The sequence below is a fragment of the Chaetodon auriga genome, chromosome 15, assembly GCF_051107435.1.
Source record: "Chaetodon auriga isolate fChaAug3 chromosome 15, fChaAug3.hap1, whole genome shotgun sequence".
Taxonomy (NCBI): domain Eukaryota; kingdom Metazoa; phylum Chordata; class Actinopteri; order Chaetodontiformes; family Chaetodontidae; genus Chaetodon; species Chaetodon auriga.
Genome location: NC_135088.1, coordinates 17,836,007 through 17,857,815, shown reverse-complemented (window position 1 = coordinate 17,857,815; position 21,809 = coordinate 17,836,007). Strand labels below are relative to the sequence as shown.

At 41.0% G+C, this 21,809-nt stretch overlaps 1 protein-coding gene across 3 annotated transcripts in view; it reads right to left on the bottom strand.

The window, feature by feature from the left end:
• The window catches only part of gabra3 (gamma-aminobutyric acid type A receptor subunit alpha3), an 89,817-nt gene that overhangs the window by 47,901 nt on the left and 20,107 nt on the right, over positions 1-21,809 (bottom strand). For all 3 annotated transcript variants that reach the window (XM_076750451.1, XM_076750453.1, XM_076750452.1), the window contains exon 2: positions 16,494-16,600. In XM_076750451.1, the coding sequence (XP_076606566.1) occupies positions 16,494-16,579 (86 nt within the window). In that variant the 5' untranslated portion in view covers positions 16,580-16,600. The remainder of the gene's footprint in view (positions 1-16,493; positions 16,601-21,809) is intronic.

Here is a 21,809-nt window from a genome sequence, read left to right as displayed (position 1 = left end):
AATTGAATGTTTTTCTCAATTTTGCCTGAAGGAGAACAAGTTGCATCAGGAGTGGAAAAAGGTAAAAGTCCTGTATGTAGGTGTAAACACTGAAGATGTAAAGACAGTGTTTCACAAAGCCCACCGCCACCGCTGTACTGTATATCTACTCTCATAACACTGTGACGCTATCGTTTGATTTGACGCATCCTGCATTTATGAAACATTGATATTGGTCATGGCTTTAGCATAGAAATGATATTTATTTTTAATAACGGCTGTGCTGTCGGACTGCATTATTCTGCGTGGTCGCTGTGAAGTTGAAGTTTAGTGGTTAAAAGTGAATTCTGAGTATTTGATCATGCGATGAGTGATATTTATTAATGCTGTATGAGGCGAGCTGGAAAACTGAAACACATCTGACTTATTTTGTTTGCAGCAAAATTGTTGCAGAAGAAATTATTCACTGTAACAGTCCATATATGGTTGTAAAAAGCATAGGTTTGGGAAGGTTTGGGTACATCAGTTTTTGGAAAAAAAAAAATGTTTTCACATCAGATATTTATGCGTCGGTGTCTTAATGTATGCATAGACAAAAATATGTACTTGTGTTGTACATTTTTTTTGAGTTAATCATTTAAATATCTGTGTCCATTGCATATGATGGAGCCTATTTATGTTGACAATCACAGCCAGCTGTCTAGGTGGTAATGACAAGTTGGTTTAAGGTGGGGGGGTCTGTGTGTGTGTTTTGAGATTCAAATTTTTGTGATGCACATTATTCTGTAGTTTGTTTAAGAAATAATAAAAAACTGTTCATCAGATGTGCCAGGTCCAGAGACCGGCTATTGAGCCTGTTGGCTCACGGCTACTGAATGGCTTATTGAGACACTTACTGTAAATGGAAAGTCAATCAATAATGTTTTTTTTTTTCTTGCTATGACAAGTCAAGGTGTCTACCATAAAAAGATCTATGGGTTTATGGAGTTGGTTCTACCCAATGTCAACCTGAGCAATGGTTTAATTAGAGTAAGTGAAGACACTTGCGTGGGTGTGCAGCCCTTTAAGCAGCTAATGAATAATAATGTGCTTTCCACTGGCGGGTTTACACATGTACACCATGAAGCCATCCCTGAGAAATAGCACCAGGCCAAAAACATGGGGACATAGAGTGACTGTGTGTCTGAAGAGTGGACTCTAGGGAGGCAGGATGCTGGCTAATAGTGGCAATTTGAACATGTTTGCCTGATTACACACTGATCTGAAAGGAAAGATAATTAGCTGCTCAGTTTTCGTTTTTATTTGACTTGTGGAATTAATAGACAGTATCCTTATGATAGTGTGGGTGATCTGCTGCTCAGCCCCAGCCTCTGACAGGGTCAGCTGGACTAATCTGGAAACTAGTCAGCCTTTCACACTGACTAAATAATGTGATTAGACACCAAAACATCAAGATATTCTGTGCAATTGTTTAATAGTTAATGCTACTTTTTTGCCACGCAACTGTACCCAAGTGACCACTGATTGGCTGGTTGCCACAGGCAGGAAATAAAGTTGTACAGACTTCTCCACATGTTTTATCTTTCGGTGCATTTGCAGCAAGAACACACTGTCTCAGAGACTGAAGTCTGACATTTTACAGTACCAAAGCTGACGACTCATGCTTCACTATTTGTGACAAGAAAATCACTGCCACGTCCAACAACACCTCCGACTTAATGGAGCAGTGAGTAGTGCACAATGTTAACCTGGGGCAGGTCTGACTGGAAGACAAACAAAAATGGATTTCTGTTGGCATAGGTCTGAAAATCTAAACCCTAAAGTCTAAAGTAAAACATCCTTCACCTGCACAGTCCGACATCAAATATTTGAAGGCAGTAGCAGTACAAAGCAGAACTAAGTTAAAACACAACAGCAAGGTCAAGGATATTACACGTCCTGGAGCATATGGACAATTAAACGACTTGATACTGTGTGTGCAAACAGACTTTTAACTTTACTGGAAATTTATTCCCTCAGAAGTAGAGACATTCTAGGCTGAAATGTTACCCTGCAAAAATGAAGTTTCTTAATTGGCCATCTTCTGTCGAAGTCATCTCTTTAATTATTGCTCAGTCCCATTTCTGCACCGGATGAACGTTCTTCAGCTGAAATGAGGGGCACTCTTCCTCCTTCAAAGATGAGAGGCAGGACATATTCTAAAGATTGGAAAATGTTCAACTTGTGTGCAAATATGCACAATTAATTAGCACGCACAATTTTACAGGGTGAAAAAAAAAAAAAAAAAAAAATCCTACTATATACACACACAAAGCCTCCCATGAATACTGCTTCTGCTTTCCATGCTTTCATGCCACTGTTGCTCACTTTTACCACGCTAGTTTTTATTAATGTTCATGAATGTTGCAAAATCATCAAGGCACAAGTTTCAACTGTGGCGGTTGTGTGGTGTCCTGCAGAGTGGGTGACTGGCAATGCGAGACAGACTTTTTAGGCTGGTGGGAACAAACGTGTGTGGGTGCAGCAGTCTGAGTTAGTGGAACGGGCCTGTACCGAGTGAGTGGACTGGATCTGATCCAAGGTTCGCACAATGAACCAGTGTGACAGGTGAAGGATTGCAGTCTTGGCCAGAGAAGAGATGTAGTGGTGGTCTCTCTGGGCACACTGGTGCCTGCTGCCAGCCAGGAGGTGGAGGAGTGAGTGGGGAAGCTGGAGGGAAGTAAACAGTAATGAGAGCTGTTTGGGTGGCAGTGTGAGATGAAGGTGCTTCATGAGCCGACAGAGTGATGGCAAATGGACTTGAGTGAGGAGGAGTAATTGTACAAGTTACAGTTCAAGTGCAACCATGCGTGCTATTCAGCAACTGATTTGACTAGTTTGAGTCAGTTATTTTATCCCACATCCTCCTGAGATGTTGAATATTTGAGGCAGTTTGAAACAATGTGATTAAATCCTCTCTGTACATGCGGCAGGGCGCATATTTCATTATGAGCTGAGGAAAAAAATGTCGGAGGGCGCACCAGGAGAGGCCGGCAGAGAAGTCGACCAATTAAGACCTGAGTGACAAACTGCGTTCAAGCTGGTGAATGTGCTCTGTCGCCATTGTCGCTTCAACAGATTTAAGAGTCCCATGGAATTATGTGACTTCCTTAATGTGATGAATTTCCATTTAAAGGGAGGATGTTGGAGCGACATTAGGCAGCGAGGGATCAATCTTAAGTCTAAGGTAATGGGCTTCGGCAGTTTTCTTTAATAGAAAGGTCAAACTGTTGAAAAATCTGAGATGACTCTATTGGCTGTATTTATACCAGGAGGTAGAAACAACAAGCTGACATTAGCCATTACTAGCACTATCCTGATGGTGGTTGTGTTGCATCGTGGTGCCAGTTTTTGACATAGAAGAAGAATGCATGGAATAAAAAAGATGATATCTCTGGTTCTGCATTGATTTTGATATTTTTAAACTGTCCAACGTGAGTCTGACAGTGTTTATAGGAGTGCAATGCTAAATCAGCAGAGTAAAGTAGCTCGGAGAGGTAAACAAGCTACTTGTCTATCAACAGTCAGTCTCTCTGATTCACTCCCATCCCAACAGACATTTGGCTGCAGCTGCTACTTGAGCATCTTGAATTCAAAGTGGGCACTTCAGGAAATGTCCTGGCATCCTCACCCGACTACCTGTCTCTGAGGTGCGTCACCCCCGCCGGAGTGAAGTGCGAGCCTCGAATAACTGATAACAATCTTGATATTCACCCGCCACCAAAGTGCCCAGACAACGCACTCACTGAACTGTGTTGCTGCTGAGCACCGGGGATGAGCAAAATCGAGTGGAGGGGATTAGCGAGGCTGCTCTGAGCTTCGTGGAGGAGATACAGAGGAAGCTGATGACTTTTCCTGACTGTGGTTAAGGGGGCTCTAGTTTATTTATACATGTTTATTATACATGTATATGACAACAAATATTTAATTCCATCTTCCTGTCATCTAAATCCCACGATGCGGGGAGTGGGGGCAAGGATATCTAATTAGCACATTCTTGATTAATAAATAGTAAATTCCAAGCATGAATTCATGCATGAGTTAACCTTTACACCATTACTAATCTTCCTCACCAGACCCTCCCACTCCCATTCTCTCCATGTCTACTAACAATGTATTGATAATGTTATGCAGCGGCACATTATACAGCATATTGTCTCTTACCGACGGGTGCCTTGTATCATTCAAAGCCTTTACAATATGACTGATTTTTCTTTGTCTGCTTCTTTCTTCTGTCTTCCACTTGCCTGTTTTGTGCAGATAGTGTGCACGGGAGAGAAAGTGAAGGGGGCATGTAGAAAAGCTGCTACCATGCGGTGGCTTTGGCTGACTCCAGGGACAGCTGATACACATATAGTTGTTCATCAAGGACAAAATTTCTCGTGTTACATCTTTCATCCACTTTGGTTGGTTTGTTGAAGGAGAGCTGCACTGAGAATCTGTTCTAGAATTTGTGGGAACTGGAACTTGTGTAATGAAATTAAATTTTAACATTTACAGAGTGGGTTTTACATTTTTAGCTATGCTGCCGGTGTGGGTCTGTCCACACACAGCTTTGGTCCAGGCTGAAATATTTCAACAGCTACAAGATGGATTACCATGACATTTTGAACATACATTCATGGTGCCCAGAAGATGATTTATAGTGATTCTGGTGAGCCAATAACTTTTCCTCTAGCGCCACCACGTGGTTGCCTTTTTCAGGTTTTGACTGAATTTATTTTTTACATATGTTGCATGTGTTCATGTTCCCCTCAGGATAAATTATAAGCACTTTGATCATTTCTTTTCATTCAGTGCCATCATCAGTTCAAACAAACTAATCTGTCCAATAATTATGACCACATACCTTCAAAATCGCTAACATTCCCACTTGCCTCAGTTGTACTTTGTGTTTATTGCTAATTAGCAATGCATGCTAAACTAAGATGGTGAACAAGGTAAACATTCTACTTGCTTAGCATCAGCATGTTAGCATTGTCATTGTGAGCGTGTTGACAATAGCATTTAGATCAAATCACTGCTGTACACAACGCCAAAGCCATTAATGGCTGTAGACTCAGTCTTGTTAAAGATTACATTTCCAACCTATTTACACAATAGATGCAGTGCAGAGCTGTAGCTGTACAATGTCCATTCATCCATCTTTCTCCAGCAACATCCACCTGCGCTTCCTGCGGGATCCCCAGGAGCTCCCCTGCCGGCTGGGTTGGAGTCCCTCCAGCATGTTATGGGTCGGCCCTCGGGCCTTTTCCCAGTTGGCCGTGCCTGGCACACTTCTTGAGGCAGGCACCTGAGGGACATTTTTAACAAATGCCCAAACAAGCTCCACTGAACACACTTGGTAATGTGTGTTTGGAGTAGATGCCAAGTTAGGTTTGTGACCACTGGGAACATTTCTTCGAAGCACTACTTTTACCCGTTGTATTGACTGGAGAGAACACACTGTTACACATTTCAGACGGTGCCAAGACATTTGCATTGGCTTTTGTTGCTCAGAGCCCAGGACTGCTCAAACTATTTCAACTTGGGAAAAGGTTTTCAATAATTGTTCAGCAGTAATGGCAGCTATGGCCAGCACTTCCTCCCCAGCATCTGTTTAACACTTCCAGTTTAAGCAAGACGTGGAGGACAATTTGGTGCCTTCTTGGCCCATTGATCACCGTTAGAAGCCAAAAGTTGGAGCCTGTGTTTATCAAGAACAGTGTGCTCAGACAGTGGAACAAGAGGAGGAAAGTAAAATCAGTTGGAAAATGTTAATTTCCAGCTGGTACAAGCAACAAATTGTCCATCTCTGCTGTTCTGTATTTGATGGCGTTGAGAAAAAAGATGCTGGTGGTGTCAGTTTGTAGAAGTTGGCACAGTATTTTCTTGTAGCACTTTGCAGTCTCAGCTCTGCATAGATGTTTTGTTTGTTTGTTGTTGGTCAGGTTACAGAAATGTGTGTTTACAGTGTGCGTGCGTATGACGTTTCTGTCATCCACTGAGAAATCACACATTTTTACAAGCATTCTGTTATGACTCTGGTAAGCTCAGATCTGCTGAAGCTGTTTTTAAATGTACAGTATCGTTTGGTGCATATTCTCGCCTTTAGTCAAACGACACTGGTCCATCCGTTCTAACACTGTGCTCCTCTTTCCATTCAATACACATCTGTGCTCCTCCCACACACAGTCTCAATTCCCCAGTCCATCGCTGTAAAAGCCTCTGCCTTACTTGATCTTGGATTTCAACAGTTTTCGCCTCTCTTGTTGTGCTTGATCTTTAACTAGCTTTAATTCACTGCCATGACAGCCAAGGTCAGAGGGAGGCCAGGGAAATGCATTTCCAGCGTCTGCTCAGGCTGCGAAATGAAAGCTGAACCTTCACCTGAAAGGTTTCAGGTACATGCAAAAAGAAAAACCGGTGCAACTTTATTTCGAAAATAATGAGAGCTAGGTTTGCTACATTCAGTATTCCCATCCTAACACTGGAAACAGTGCAGTCCAGGCTCAATGTGGAGCTCCACAGCAGAGTGTTACTGCCATTAATTCACTTAAAATAACAAGTGTCTTTACCAATGCTTGTAACGGTGGTGATGGGCATACATATAGCAAGAGGAAACAGATATTTTATTTGGAATTACAGCACCACAAATGAAGTATGCCGAATAGGACAAGACCTTCCCTACAGGAGCAGGAAATTATCTAACCATAGATATGATCTGAAACGTGTGATATCAACGTTTGTGACACCAACCTACTTTCCGAGGCGGTTTATAGAAGAAAGCCAGGGCTCTCTGTGTCACATGCAGCGCTGATATCTACAGGGATTAGAAAAGCGCAAATCACCTGCATCAGCAGCAATGAAGAGATCATTTATAACTGTAAGCATGCTCCATAGCTCCAGTTCAGTGCCATAAAACCTGACTCCTTAAAAGATGTGGTTATTTTTCACAGAAGAGGGCAGGGCCAGCAGACGACTTCATACAGTAAATAATTTCTTATAAAGGCCCAGGAAAGCTAGATTAAAAACAACTCAAGAGTTGATGATCTTGAGTCTGACATTTCCCCTTTTTTTAATTCAAAATCTCATTACAATTTCCAGGGGATACAGGGTTAGTACAGCTCGAGGAGGGGGGACAAACAGAATCCAATACATCAAATAGGGCCGTGTTTATTGTAACAGTCCTACAGATAAATCCAGGCTACACAGGCTATACTGCACTCCATGTAATTCCCAACGAGGGACTGCGCGTATATTCCTTTTTATATTGCCAAAATTGCCTTGATTTAGTGATCCTGAAGCCACAGGTAAAGGACACATACAGCAGTGTCTCGCAGGTTTTACAGCCAACATATGTATCCCCATCTGGCTGGGCATGCTATGTCATAGTGTTCGCCTCTGTGGAACATGAGGCTGAAAATATTGGAGCTCCTATTTCTCATTACTCGCATGTTTGACAGCAGTGTTATCCTTTCATTGTTTTCCATCCCACGAACACATGTTCTCTCTCCTCTCTGATCGCGATGCTCCTTTCAACTTTCAACTGATTTTTCTCTTTCCCTCTTTTGATTTTTATTTTTTTGCTGATATCAGCAGAAAATGACTGTGTTTCCAACCTATTAGGAGATCTAAATGTTATTCATTCTGTTAAACTAGGTGCATGTTACTTGCAGGTGGTGTTTTGGAATATATCTTTACGTCTGTGTAGTAAAATGGGGTTCTAAATGCATAAAAACACCCTTTCATAGTAAACACTAGTTTACATTCGATTTCTCCTTCACTCATTGCGAAGTGTTGCCAGCCTCTGCAGTAAAAGCCTGCGTGTGGCAACCTGTGTCAGTCACAGCCGTTCAGCATGCCGACCACACTGCGACATTCAGGACATTCAGATGACCTTCCATACACACTGCCACACCGCTACAAGACTCAGACCAAACAGGGAATCGGTTTAACATAATGACATAATGCAATCTTTTGTTTAATGAGTGGTGGTTTGTATCGTTTACTAGAAATTTGTGATGATATAACATAGTTATATACTTGGTGGGAGAAAGTGATAATACTTGATGGTGGAGTGACCTACTCATATGATAGAATGTACAGTATGGACAGCAGGGCTGCAACATAATCCATTAGATCTTTTAAACCAGAAAATGGCAGAAAATACTGAAAAAATCAAATCTTAATTTCCACAAGACCACAGGATATTCAGTTCACTATCAGAAAGAACAAAGTAAATTAGCAAGTGAGACTGAAATGATTTATCAAAATAGTTTGGTAATCACTTAGTTCTAATAGAAGCAGGTGAAAACATTAGACATCATAGCAGGTTGATTCTTTAAAAGGGCACCGCTGATTTAGCACTACAGTCCTGTAACATTTCTTCATAAGCATTGGAGCACAGTTAAAAGACAACACAATCAAAATCGATGCAGCAGAACCACAGATATCATCTTTTCTATTCCATGCTTTGGTCTATCCTGTCAAACCTGGTGCCTACATTACCCACAGTGCAACTCCACGGCTGACTTTTCAGTCAGGGATTTGGGTGTGTCATGCTAGTGGCGGCTAATGTAGCCTAGAACTGACATCACTTGAGGCAGTTTTTCATAGGTCATATCATGTCACATCAAGGTTTGTATCTGCTTTTTATTCAAACTCACAGGTCTGGAGCAATTAGCGATAATAAAATAATCAATTCAGTAACGTCACATCTCCTGTGATTGGGCCAGCAGGAAACTGACGCAGACAAGGCTCAGACTGTTAGTCCGTGTTTATTTCTTAGTCAGACATGTTCTTACAGCGACATTTACACTTGTTAATGCGTCCTGGAGAAAACGAGGCACATTCTGTATGTGCAATTTGGGAGCTGATTGAAAATTCTCTGGCGTTAATGTGTGAACTGAGCAGCAACAACACACAATGCTCTCTCCAGAGGTTAATGTCACCATGACAACAATGTCAATGAAGGGGAATAAGCCACATTAAAACCACATTCACCTGGGTACAGGATCGCAGGGAATGATCTCCAGCTACACTGCATTCACCATCACTATCAAATTATTGATAGAAAATTCATTTGAAAATAGAAAATGTTGGTATTTAACGTCTGTTCATAACACAAGGCGTGTTGGGGGTCCTCAACTGCATTTTTCCAAAGTCTAGGCTTTTCTGTGAGGGCTGGACTGGAAGAATAAACATCTCTTTATGCCTAATTAGACTATTATTGTTTAATAATTTCACTCTCCTACAACATGAATGTTATTTTTATGAGTTTATTTCATTGTGAACGGAAAAACATGGAAAATCCATAATGATAATGATGTTTCCATGACTATTCCTAAAGCAGGTGATTTGTTAAATACTGACTGCTTGGCTTGTTGCCACTGGTTGGCAAGCTGTCACTCTTAGAACGGACTGAACTTTTTTTTTTTTTTTTTAACGGCTGAGTAACGTTAATATTCTGCGGGCCGGGTGGGAATGTGGCGAGCTACAAACAGACAGTGAAACACTGCCGATAACAAAATCCTGTCCCTCACCTACAGATTCTGCATTCATTATGCAGAATCTGTTTTTGGAGATTAAGTGGCCTGTAAACCAGGATAAACTGGTCTATTAACTAGCTCACACCTGGGATGCTGTGAAAAGCTTCCAGGCGACACTGTAATCACTGCGTTTCCACATTTGGAAAGATTATATGACAACCTGGTGGCACATATCAAACCTCCACTTGTGACACCTCTGATGAAGGTGGAAGAGCTACAGGTACAACAAAAACTGTGAAGGAAGCTATGACAGTGCAATCTAACAGCAGCGAGACTGGTCCCTATTAGTCAGTGGCAGGTTGTAGGCCTGACAAACAACAGCTTCCGACTGCACAGACTCAAGAGTTCAGTGTATATAAACACATGTGAGCTTATGACGTACACACAAATCTATTTATCTTGCTAATGTAAATAGTTAAGTCATTTTAAAAGTAATCCATAAAAGACAAGAAGCTACTTAGCAGAACAAAACTGAGACAAGCTCCCAGATTTTATGTCTGCTGCGTCATTTTTTGTCCTTGGTCGATGAGTTAACGTTCCAAGTTCCACACTGTCCGAAAATCAGTGTAATGAGTCTTTTCCTGCTCGTCTTCTGCCAATTTAACCTGACACAGGAGAATGCTACAACCAGTGGTTTATCAAACTGGGCAGTGAAACGTTTAATTTTGGAAATTCAGGTTCATTCAAGTTTTAAATGAAATGGTATTTGGATGAAGATAAGCCTAATGTGATCACTTGAAACACCTTCTTTTGTAGGACACTGCGGTATTTTTTCAGGCAGGCCTCTCTGCTGAGAGGGAGAACAAATAAACACCTTGAGATTTCTCTTTTTCCTCTAAAACTCTCCTGGTATGCTGAAGAATGGATCTATTAGTGCTAAAAAAAAAAGAGGAGTAATGGCAGATATGTGATATTTTGCCTTTCAGTTAATGCTTTGCTTTTACATTTAAGTGCACTGGAAAGGAAGCAACATTGTGAATAACGCGCCAAGTTATGAATGAACAATTTCTTCTAGATAATTCACTGATCTTTCCCAAATTGTAAGTAAACACACTGAGGACAAAATCATTTTTTTTTTTTTATCTCAGTTGTAACAAAATGCACACACGTGTACTCTACATTAAGTCCAGCCATCTGCCAAAAACACAGGCCAAGTCCTCCAAAGACAGATTGGTGAGCATAATGGAAGTTTCAGATGCCATCTGACTACTTGAACTAATTCTTCCAATTTATTCCAAAGCCCACACTCTGAGATAAAATTTGGCATTATCACGAGGCCACTTCATGAAGCCCACTGTGGCCTACTGCTCACCTCGCTTTCATCTTGTTCCAGACTTTGTTCTGCTTTTACTCGAGTGTCCTCTGTTAGAACAAGCTGCAAGTGCAGCTGCATTCACACGTTGGATCATGAGCCCAGACATTTGTGAGTGGGACAACCTGTACAGTATTTACAGTGACACAGATGAAGGAACAAAGGGAAATTATTAGTCACCTACTCGAGTTTAACATCATTAATTAATCTATAAGTTCTTAATCTGTGAGCAGATCCACAGCTATGATCTATTAAACAATCACACTATTAAAAGGATAAGGTAGCTGATAAACATTTGCAGATAAAGTGATTATCGGCTTAACTAGTGCACAGCTATTGTGGTTATCTTGATCCTGTGATTTAGTTTCCTGGAGAGTCTATCTTGACTCTGCCAGACATCTGAATTGAAAAGGGACAGGCTGGAGGATCATAACATCCACCCTACAGGAATGATTAAATAGTCTGTTCTCCAAAAATCTATTTGATAAACTGCCACAGACGTCTGATGCATCTCTCTGAGTTGTTAAATATATTCAGTATCTGCTCTGTGTGATACTGTAGTATTTGTTACTGCACAGCCTCTGTGTCTCTCCATGTTTATGATTCAACTTTTGGCAGCTGTTTGACCTCTATCGTCTTGCAGGTTTTTGACCAGAAAACACAAAAGCTGTGTAGCCTCCAACAGCAGAAAATGCTCATGCAGGCTGCATTAGAAGAAGCTGTTCATCTGCTCTGAGTTTCCAGTAGTAATAAAGGTGTGTGGGATGTGCAATTAGTTCATATATATAATTGAAATAACCCTATTTAAAAACCAAAGTAGGCTTTTACATGTAAAGTCATCACAAACTCTTCGTTCACTGCAGTTTGAGTCAATCTGTGCAGCATTTTCAAAGGCACTCAGCTAGGTGTAAAGATTTTAATCTGTATTGAACGGAGCCGTTTATCCATGGCGTTACCTCAGACACAGATTCAACATCAGAGGGAGCCGGGGGTGGATGGTGCTGATGGCGAGGAATATGGGATGTGCTGGAATGATTGTGTTTCATCGACAGTGCTTCATGGAAAGTGAGCGAGAGCCATTTCTTCAAGGAAAAAAACCAAACATGTCTCCATCCCCGAAATAAACAATATAAAAACAACATGCAAAAGATGCATTAGCTGTGGCAGAACAACAAAACCTCAATTTAATGGAACAATGCTATGGATTGGTAATATCTTGAGGCCTCAGACATTTGTCTTTCCAGGACTGAGTGGTCTGCGCTCAGTGTGCAGCTGTGCAGACACCTCTGGGAAATCCGTTCCAGCCTAAGTTTGATTCATGCCTCCTGGGGTTGTCTGCTAATTGGTCACTTTAAAGATCACTGGCCAGATGCTCACTGTATCGATAGAAAATTGACTGAAACTCAAAAGTAATTATGGCACAGATCAATAACATTTTTACAGAATTTGGGCTGTTGGAAGGACGGCGCTCTCACACACTGCTGTTGCTACAAGCTTTAGTATAGCATGGTCTGCACTTTCTGCAGGAAATCAAGCTTTTCTAGATCAGTTACCTGACTTATCAGTCACTATATGAATAGGATGCTGCCAGGATGTCAAAGTAATTAGACAAAAAAAAAGGGATTTTAAAGAAAAAATCAGCTTTTATTAATTACCTTTTTAATAAATCCAGGTTTTGTTTTCAAGGTTTTGCCCATAATTTACTCACAAGTTTAATAGGTGGGATTGCTAGCACGAAACACGAGCAAGCAGACAGCTTAAACAAATCCACTTTTACCCTTTTATCTAAGCCGCTTATTAATAAATGAAAACTGAGGTGAAAGTTGAATACATTACCCTGACCATCCATTTTAAGCGTCCATTACAAAGCTAGTTTCTGGTACCACTTTGACCTGCTGTACTTGCACTAATTGTGTGTGCATGCGATTCTCCGATGCTATTGATCAATATAACAGATACTTGGCTTGTGTTGCTGCTCTGTGCCCACTGACTCAATTGAAAAGACGATTTGAGTCCACTGTGACCCTCAGTAAAATTGCACAATACGTGAGAGGCCAACTGATAAAATACACTCCGGCTGTAAAAAGAGAAAAACAAGCCAGTAAACTGAAGCGGGATGCAGCTATTCACTGAATTTCTGATTTAACATTTCTTCCACCCAGTGAACCTTTGGCTTTATTTTTGTTTTGACTCCAAATAGAAGCTATTTGTCTGGTCATTCAATCAGCAAAGTGGCTCGGCCATGAATACATTACCCTTGTCCGGACCTGTGACACATTAACCTTGACAACACTACCGAAACAGAATGTTATCTGTTGACCAGGTCGCATCTCAAAGTGATGCCCCCTCTCTGCCATCCTGTGAATAATTCATGGGTGAGAAAGCGAGTAGAAGCTGGGCAACTTCAGAGCCAATCTGTAGGCAAAGTGTACATATAGCACTCTCGTCCTTATAGCTATTGATTATGTGCCACGTTAGCCGGCAGCTTGGCAATAGATTACAAACAAAATAGACAACAAGACGGCCTGAGTGTCCACACTTGTTAAGCGCTGACGGTGGAAGGGAACGGTGAGGGAGTTGGAAGTGAGGCAAGCTGATGGATTTAGAGAGCGACGCCGAATGGAAATAAACACAGCCTTCTCATTCATATGTAATACATGGATTCCTGGGAATAATAGCTTAATCAGCCCCGTCTTTCAGCGTGCGAGAAATGAGGAAATTTTGGTGATGTGCGGAATGACAGACCCTTATAGGGAGGATTTGTCTGTTACACCTTAATCCATTAGGAAAGTCTCCTGCCTCAACTGTAGTAAAGCCGATTTGGAGCCTGCCGATAGCATCAGTGGGCATCAGGGAGGTGGCAGTTCTCAGAGAAACAGCTCTGCTGATACGCAGATATTCTGGGAGCATGTGCGCGCTGATGTTCTGAGGATTTTTTCCAAACTTGAACTTTGATGGACAATTAATATATATTTTCACTTTCAGATACGAATTTCAAGAGAAACTGCTTTTTTACTCGGGTTTGGATTCCCCGAGAGGCAACATAGAAAAATATCTTCCCTCATATTGACTGATGTAAATCCCCATTTAGTACAAGTTAAACTGAACAAAATGAGTTAAGTAAAGACTTCTGTGCGAAGGCTTTACGTATGCGCGCTACATCATGTCTAAAGTAATTGCAGAAAGATTAACATTTGTGAAAATCCTTGTCACGTGCTGTGTCCATGCATAATGATGACAATTTCCAGTTCCTATGTCAACCCTTCACTACATTTAGTAGTATTAACCTACCGCACCCATCACACCCCATGATGTTCAAGATTTACTTATTAGCATCCTGAATAGTAATGCCAATAATTATGCCTTCAATCTTCTTTTCTGGCCTCGCTCTGCATAATCAAACCAAGGTCAGGCTTCCATTACTTTTGCAATGTTATGGCTATGAGTATATTAATTATGTATTCACTAATTTTTGTTTTAGTTCACAAGGTGAAGTGAAGGAATTGGACAGGAATTTATCACGAGAGACAGAATGTTTGAATGGACACTTCTACATCAGCACCACCGATTTTTTTTTAGCCTATATGTGTTTATATTTTGGCAATTTGGCACCATTAAAAGTATGCTGAATTAGCTATTAGCAGCTCCTGTTTGCAGTGCACACATGGATGTTCAGACAACTATCACTGGGTTTCTTTGATACTGAAGAAAACTTGAAAATGGGATGATTTTCAGGCAAGTTCTGGAGTTATAAGGAGCATCTTTTTTTCTCGGATTTCTAAACAGATTTAGTGGAGATAATGATATCCTGAGAAAGTACACGTCACACTGAATCTAAGAATATATATATCTGTGTGTTTAGATATGACTGAGTTAGGAGTCCAGGAGGGAGGAGTAATTTTGAAGCAAACTGCATCTCAACGTCTCCCCCTCAGAATGTTGGGAGGTGACTGCAGGGATTTGCTCCCATTCAGCCCCATGAGCACGAGTGAGGTCGGCCACTGATGAGGGGTGATAAGGCCTGACTCGGAGTCAGCGTTTCAATTCATCCTAAAGGTGTCGGGTTGAGGTCAGGGCTGTCAATTTCTTCCGCACCGAACAGGGAAAGCAATTCTTTATGGACTTGGTGCAGCAAGACACTGTATGACATAATGAAACAAGACAGGGTCCTCCACAAACTGTTGCTACAAAGTTGGATGCAAACAATGCTGTAGTGTATACCGTAGTATTAAGATTTCCTTCATTGGGACTAAGAGGTATAGGCTAAAGTATGAAAATTACCATCTCAGAAAACATCACGGTATTGTGACCTTTAGAGGAATGAAAACAGAAGGGTTTAATGTTTATAATTTCCCAAAATATTATGTACTATATATTTTGATAACCATATGTTAACAATCAGTTTTCATACATACAGTAAAGGATGCAGCAGTATACTGGTATACAGCAGCATCCTTTACTGTGTCAACAGCATGTTTGTCCTCAAGTTGTTTCGTTGAACCACATACTCAGTGTGGTTGAGCATGAAAGGCACAGTAAAGTCAAAGCACCTATTCTTTTAAGAATCTCTTGCCGGGTTTGGCCACCACCTTCGCCTGGCCACGCATTTCCATTGAATATATGTAATTACAAGCGCTGTGTGCGCCTAATAAGCAAGGAGAGCCAAGTGGCACAATGACAAAGCAAACTGGGCTAATCCCTGTCACACTGTTCTGATTTCTTTCCCCAGCCTGCTTTCTTCCAGGTTCGTTGAGCCTTTCCTAGCGTGCAAAATCTTAAAGTGATTTACACTCCACCGCGTCTCCCTGCCATAACATCCTACCTTATCAACAACGCTAACATGGCAACCTGTGCAATCTTTTCGTTTGAAATTACAAGGAGTGCGATTAGAATGACTCCTCGACATCCTGGAACTCCTCTCTCTCTCTCTCTCTCTCTCTCTTTTTGCTGACTCTTAACATACAAACTGAAAAATGTGCCCAGGATGCAGGAAAATGCTGTGAATGGACAATCATAGTTGTGGTGTGCTGCACAATGCAAATTAGTTCAGCAGTCGGTAAAGATTTCGACTGGAGGAAAAGAGACCACAAGCTACACTGAGACGAGAGGATACTTTCTGTTTGCTCTTTTTTGGCCTAATTCAGGACAAGGTGGCATGGGGTCTATTTTAATCCTCATCCAAAAGTGTGAAAGTCACAGTGAAAGTCCTTGAGTGCAAAAAAAAGTGTGTAGTGAGGGTGCAGGAGAATAAAAAAAGCAGAATACTCTTTCTTTGATCATTCAATGTTAAAGGTTTCCCAAGGCAGTCCTGCAGTTTATTATGTCAGCGCCATGATGGAGGTGTAGTTATTTCATTTGCCAAACTGACAGCCACAGCTGAGACCCTAAGAATAATAATAAGAAAAAACGTTTCTTGCTTTTTCTCTGCTTATAATATCGATGAACTTTTGCTTCTAATGCAGTCGGTTGGATTACAGTGTCTACTGAGCCTGATTAATACAGGTATTATACAAAACACATCACCGAGGCGTCGACAGGAGAGTCGGGAGGGAATGAAATGGGCTGAGAGGAAAGAAGATGGTAAACAGCAAACAGAGGAAGACGGAGAGATGAGATCCAGAGTGTCATTGTACCTGGTTTCAGGAAGGAGGTTGAGGAGCAGGAGGAAGGTCCACAAACCCAGGTCCAGTGATTTAGGCTTCCAAAGTGCAGCAGCCATATCAGTTTAAACAGAAGACTCCTGTAGAAACAACACAGGAGGGGGAAGGAGACGGTGTCACCGTGAGGCTCATGACTGACTTGGTAAACAGGTAAATGCAAAAATGATGGCCATCAAATGATCAACAAATTGATTTCTAATCATTCATTCCAGCCTCAGCTGCAGCATGCCGCCCTGCTCAACCCTCCAACCCCTGACTGCTTTATGTTCTTGATTTATATGATTGATGATTTTGTTTGGTCTTAAACGAATACACTGACATTTTTATACCTAACAAACAATCAACATCATACCGAGACTTTTTTATGACGTGACATAAATCAAAAACTTTATGAGACTCAGAAAAGGGGGGGCGAGGGGGCAGGTTGTTTATAATATACAGCAAGTGAAGAGACAACACAGGGTGACTGTGTCTGTTTAGTGTGGGGCGTCACTGATATGATGCTGTTTTTAGTCCTTGGACGTCCTGAACACACACCACACATCGTCATCATCATCATCATCATCATCATCATCATCATCAGCCCCTCCATAGTTGACTGAATAATCACGACACTTAAAGCTTTGTTTATAGGTGTCACTTCTCACGTATAATCAAATCACCTTGTGCGTCAAATGAGGTGGTGCAGTGTTCGAGCACACACAGCTGGTTCCCTCTCTCCTGCATCTCAGTGAGCAGCAGACTCTTCCACCAATAATTAGCGTGGGTAATGACATTTGCCGGCGTGCCATTTGGAACACCTGTCTGGAGGAAACCTCGCCCTCTGAGTCTCTAGCCGCTGATCCAAAATGCACCTGGTCACCGTGTCTGGACGTTGATTCAGAATCAAAAGCCGAACAACGGATCTCAAATATAGTTTTATAATTTGGGTGCATTGGGTGAAAATATTAAGATGCTCAAGTTGACAGCGATGTTATCTGTTTGCTATTTAATCCCTCCTGGTTCAAAGATAGAGGCTGGAATGTTTATGAAGAATTTTGTGACAACCCCAGATCCCAAAAAGTTTGGACGCTGTGAAAAACATAAACAGAACACATTCATTTGCAAACAAACCGTGTTGGTTTTACGCCTCTTCGAAGTGTTCTGAAGGGAAGGATATATATTTAAAAAAAAAAAAACACAGCAAAAACACCTTTTTTTAAAAAAAGTAAAGCATAAGGTGGAGTGCTCCCCCCACTTCCCAACACCAATAATTTTTTTTACAGTCCCTAATGTATCTATACCTAACTATTACCATCACAGATGCAGGCCTAAATAATTAAGTCCACCTCAAACAGAATACATGAAATATTGAATAACCCACCTAAATATCCCCAAACCAAACTGAACCGAAGACATGCAAGTACTGTTACATTCATTCATCCACTCATCGTAAGTGCTGGTGTCTGTCGTCTAATCATGAGAGGTGAGGTCGTTCACGAGCTCCTGGACTTTGAATAGTACAGTAAACCCAGTTGGACTAAGCACTACCAGGATAATACATCACTTAAAACCCTGGAATAAACATCATACAGCAGTACACAGACTCCTTTTACTGGAACAGTAATTATACGTAATTATGACAACGAGGTTGCAGCCTGGCAGTTTACAGAAAGATTAACTGACCTCTCATTAAAAATACATGCACTCAGAAATTGGCGTGCCTGCTATTGAACGCAGCCTAAAATAACCAGGAAGATGCTGGAAAAGAAGCTAAATGAGTGAGGTGCTGCAGTTACACGGCCACTCGAGCACACACACACGTGGCAGCTGTGTCGTACTTAAAAGGCTTTCATTGTGCTTTTGTGAGATTCAGCCCCCCCCCATTTATTGCCGGCATACAGAGAGAAGATCAAACGCTTTCCTGGGGGAGGAATCAGTGTTCTCCGTGTTGCCATTGAGCACTGATCATTACAGGAGGAGAAAACAAATGAATGGTTGTAAAGATGCACTTCAGGTTAGTGTTGCAGGAGGATGCTGCACTAACAATGTTAAGAACTGTGACCGTCCTTCTATAGTATGCTTGTGATGGCTCCAGGGTGAAACCACTTTAAAGAAGCCCTCTTTATATTGATTGTAGCTGAGCACCAAGTTAAGTCACGATCCACATCGGATAAGTCTTCGCACTGGCAGTGATGCCCGTGAATAACCAGCCAATTATTTTCAAATGTCTTATATGTGTGAGCTGCTGATTTCTCGGCAGTGTGTAACCCACATCATGAGATATTTTGAGGTGAGCTAGAGGTAAAAACTTGTCGTTGAGTGTCATATAAAACACGTCCTGATTGCTGCATGCTCTGCAGAGAAGCTGCAGAGGAAGAAAAGCTCAGAAAGCCTCGACTGTTTTTACAATAATCTGATATCAAGAAGTAAAAAAACTGTTTGTGTTGCTCCTGATGGATGGAGATGGCCACTGAGGCCGTGTGCAGTCACAAAAATGCTCATAAAATGTTCTCCATTGCTTGCACAGCTTATGGAAAATATAATTCAACAGTAATTTATTTTATTAGCTTTTAAAAAAATATTCAATGGAACATGTTGACAATTTCAATCACATGCACTTAAGAGGGATGACAAGAATCAATATACACTGACATCCTGCTTCATAAATACAAGAGCCATGGGGTGTTATCGATGTAAAGATATTTATTAACCAGTGCCCTGTTGCCATAAATAAAGCTTCGATCCATCCATTTCCTGTGTGATCAACTGTCCTCCTTTGGCTGACAAATACCACAGTGGGTTACTTCTGTAACATGGACAGAAATCATGACGCTCCCAGTCAGTAAATGCTGCGAGCTGAACGTTTCCAGGTAATTTTAACTACAACCTGCATATGAGAGTATCCAGGTTAATTTACGTGCATTCATCCAAAACTGAGGCACTTGAGTAGCCACTTTAAAAACAAAACCGTGAATGTAGCCAATTAAACTGCAAATGAGTTGAAATGTTACTTTTCATAATTTCAGACCTCATCTCCTTTTCAACAAATGTCAAGCTCCCGGGCAGACCGACTCCCAGACTGTGTCAAATTAAACCCATCTTGTGTTGCTTAACAAATGCTGGTAAACAGAAAGCTGCAGACAGCTGAGATCCTCGTTTTTCGGCACATATCAAATGAGACGTCAGTATTTTCAGCCTCATTTTGAAAACCGAGTTTATGTTAAAACTAATCCTGGATCGTTATCCAGAAAAGATTTTATGCTCTCCATAAAGACTACAGGATGCCCTCTGGAGCCAGAGGTATGATTTCCTTGTCCTGTAATGTCTGTCTGGAAATTGCAATGCTAATTTCCAGACATATATTGCCACCTATTCAAGTCACTTCCACTCAGTCGGGGATCATCTTTGCGTATGTGTCGTCTTTAAGGCTCTAAATGTCCTGGGTGAATAAATCTTTGGAAAATGAGTTGATTCCTCTGTGCCTCGAGGTTCAGTCAGTGTAGCTCCATCACTTGCAGTCATAGTTTGCGGTGGTTGAAAGGAAGGCTAAGTTCTCATTAAAGAGACGCAGCACAGACACTGGGAGAGTCCAATAATGTTCCCCGTAAACAAAAACAGTACGATAACGATAAAGTCAATATTCTCATTAGTCAGTATTTATCATTAATCAGTATTCTCATTAGTCATTCCGTCATGTGTCCTGTTTCCTGTTGGATCTCTGTTCTATTTGTTCAGCCCAGGTCTCTTCAACACAACACCAATTAGAGCTGCAATGAAAAATCATCCAGAAAGCTTACTAGACAGCACTCTTACAAGTGTCAGCAAATCCTTTCTATAAGAAAGAGACAAACAGGCATTAAAAGACTGGCTGCCGGCCGCCGTCTACAATTCTCCACCCGATTTACCAATACCTGTCATGCAAATGAAGGGCTCAGCGGTCCCTGGGGCTCAGATTGTGCTTGAAACGGAGAATATGAAGGGAGGGAAAACAGACATGGTGCTTTTGTTAGCAAATTAAAAATAGCTTGCCTAAGGTGACAGTAGAGCTAAAGCACTCTCTATTTCCCAGTCTTCTAACATTTGTTTTCAATTCTACTGTCAGCTTATTTTATTTATTTATTTCTTTTCAGGGAATAAAGCATATGCTATGAGTAATGTAATCACATTTGACAGAATTAAAAGGCTATAAATGCCTTTGGTGGAAATTAGCTGAATAATCTGACTGGATGACTGTGCAGACTGAGTTGTTCAACAATAAAGATAATAAGTGGTCAGATATGAAGTGGCGGGGCCGAGTTTCCTCCTGGAAGGACGTCAGTCGGGGACAATTTGGTTTTTCATTCAGTTTTATAGCTTGGCTATCATTCATGACCTAAAGGAAATTGAAATTCAAACTGTAATATTATAAAATCCATGTTTTCTATGCAAATAAATCCCCCTGCTGCAGTTACTGCACAGGGTGTCGAGGAACAGCTACCGTCTGACAAAAAGCTGTGGACCTCATCAGCCAATAAACACTGTCGACTGCAGTAATTGTTGAATTTAGGACACAGCTCTATAGCCATGTAATCCGAGTGCCTGTTAAACTAAAAATAGCCCTAAATCCTGTCACATTTGGTTTGATGTGACGGTCATGCACTGAGCATCTACCAGTGATCTTTGTGGTGCAGAATTTAACCACATATGTATAAAGAATTTCACCCGTTTGATTGTACTCAGTATAAGAGATAAGATAAGATTTTATTGATCCCACAGCGGGGAAATTCAAAAAAAGGACAAAAGGTGTGCTGCTGAGGATCGATACAGTTTCAAAGCTGCTTCTGCTAAACTTAATTGAAACAGAACAATGAGCAAATAACACTAACAAAGGTTGAGTTGAGTTAAAAAAGTCTCTTGTAAATCAGTGATTTCAAACCAAGGATAAAAAACTTGAACTTGTTACCTAAGTGATACAGTCAACGGTTGAAATAGCCTACATAGCCAAACGTGGATAACATTTCAAATAATAAGATAAGAATTCTAGTTGAAAGAGTTACTTTGAGGTAATGAAACATTAGCTTTAGATTAGACATGACATTATCTTAAAGTAATGAATAAACAGGTGTCGCAGTTAGGTAAAAGTAATTGATAAACATCTGGAATAGTTAGCTAAAAGCAATGGATAACAGGTGAAATAGCTAAAAGTGATGCATAACAGGTGAATTGATGAGCTAAAGGTAACTCATTAGATTTACTCAGTTGAAATAGCTCAAGGAGGCTAATAAACAAATGATTAAAACATCTTGCTTCTGACAGTCCGACAGGTAG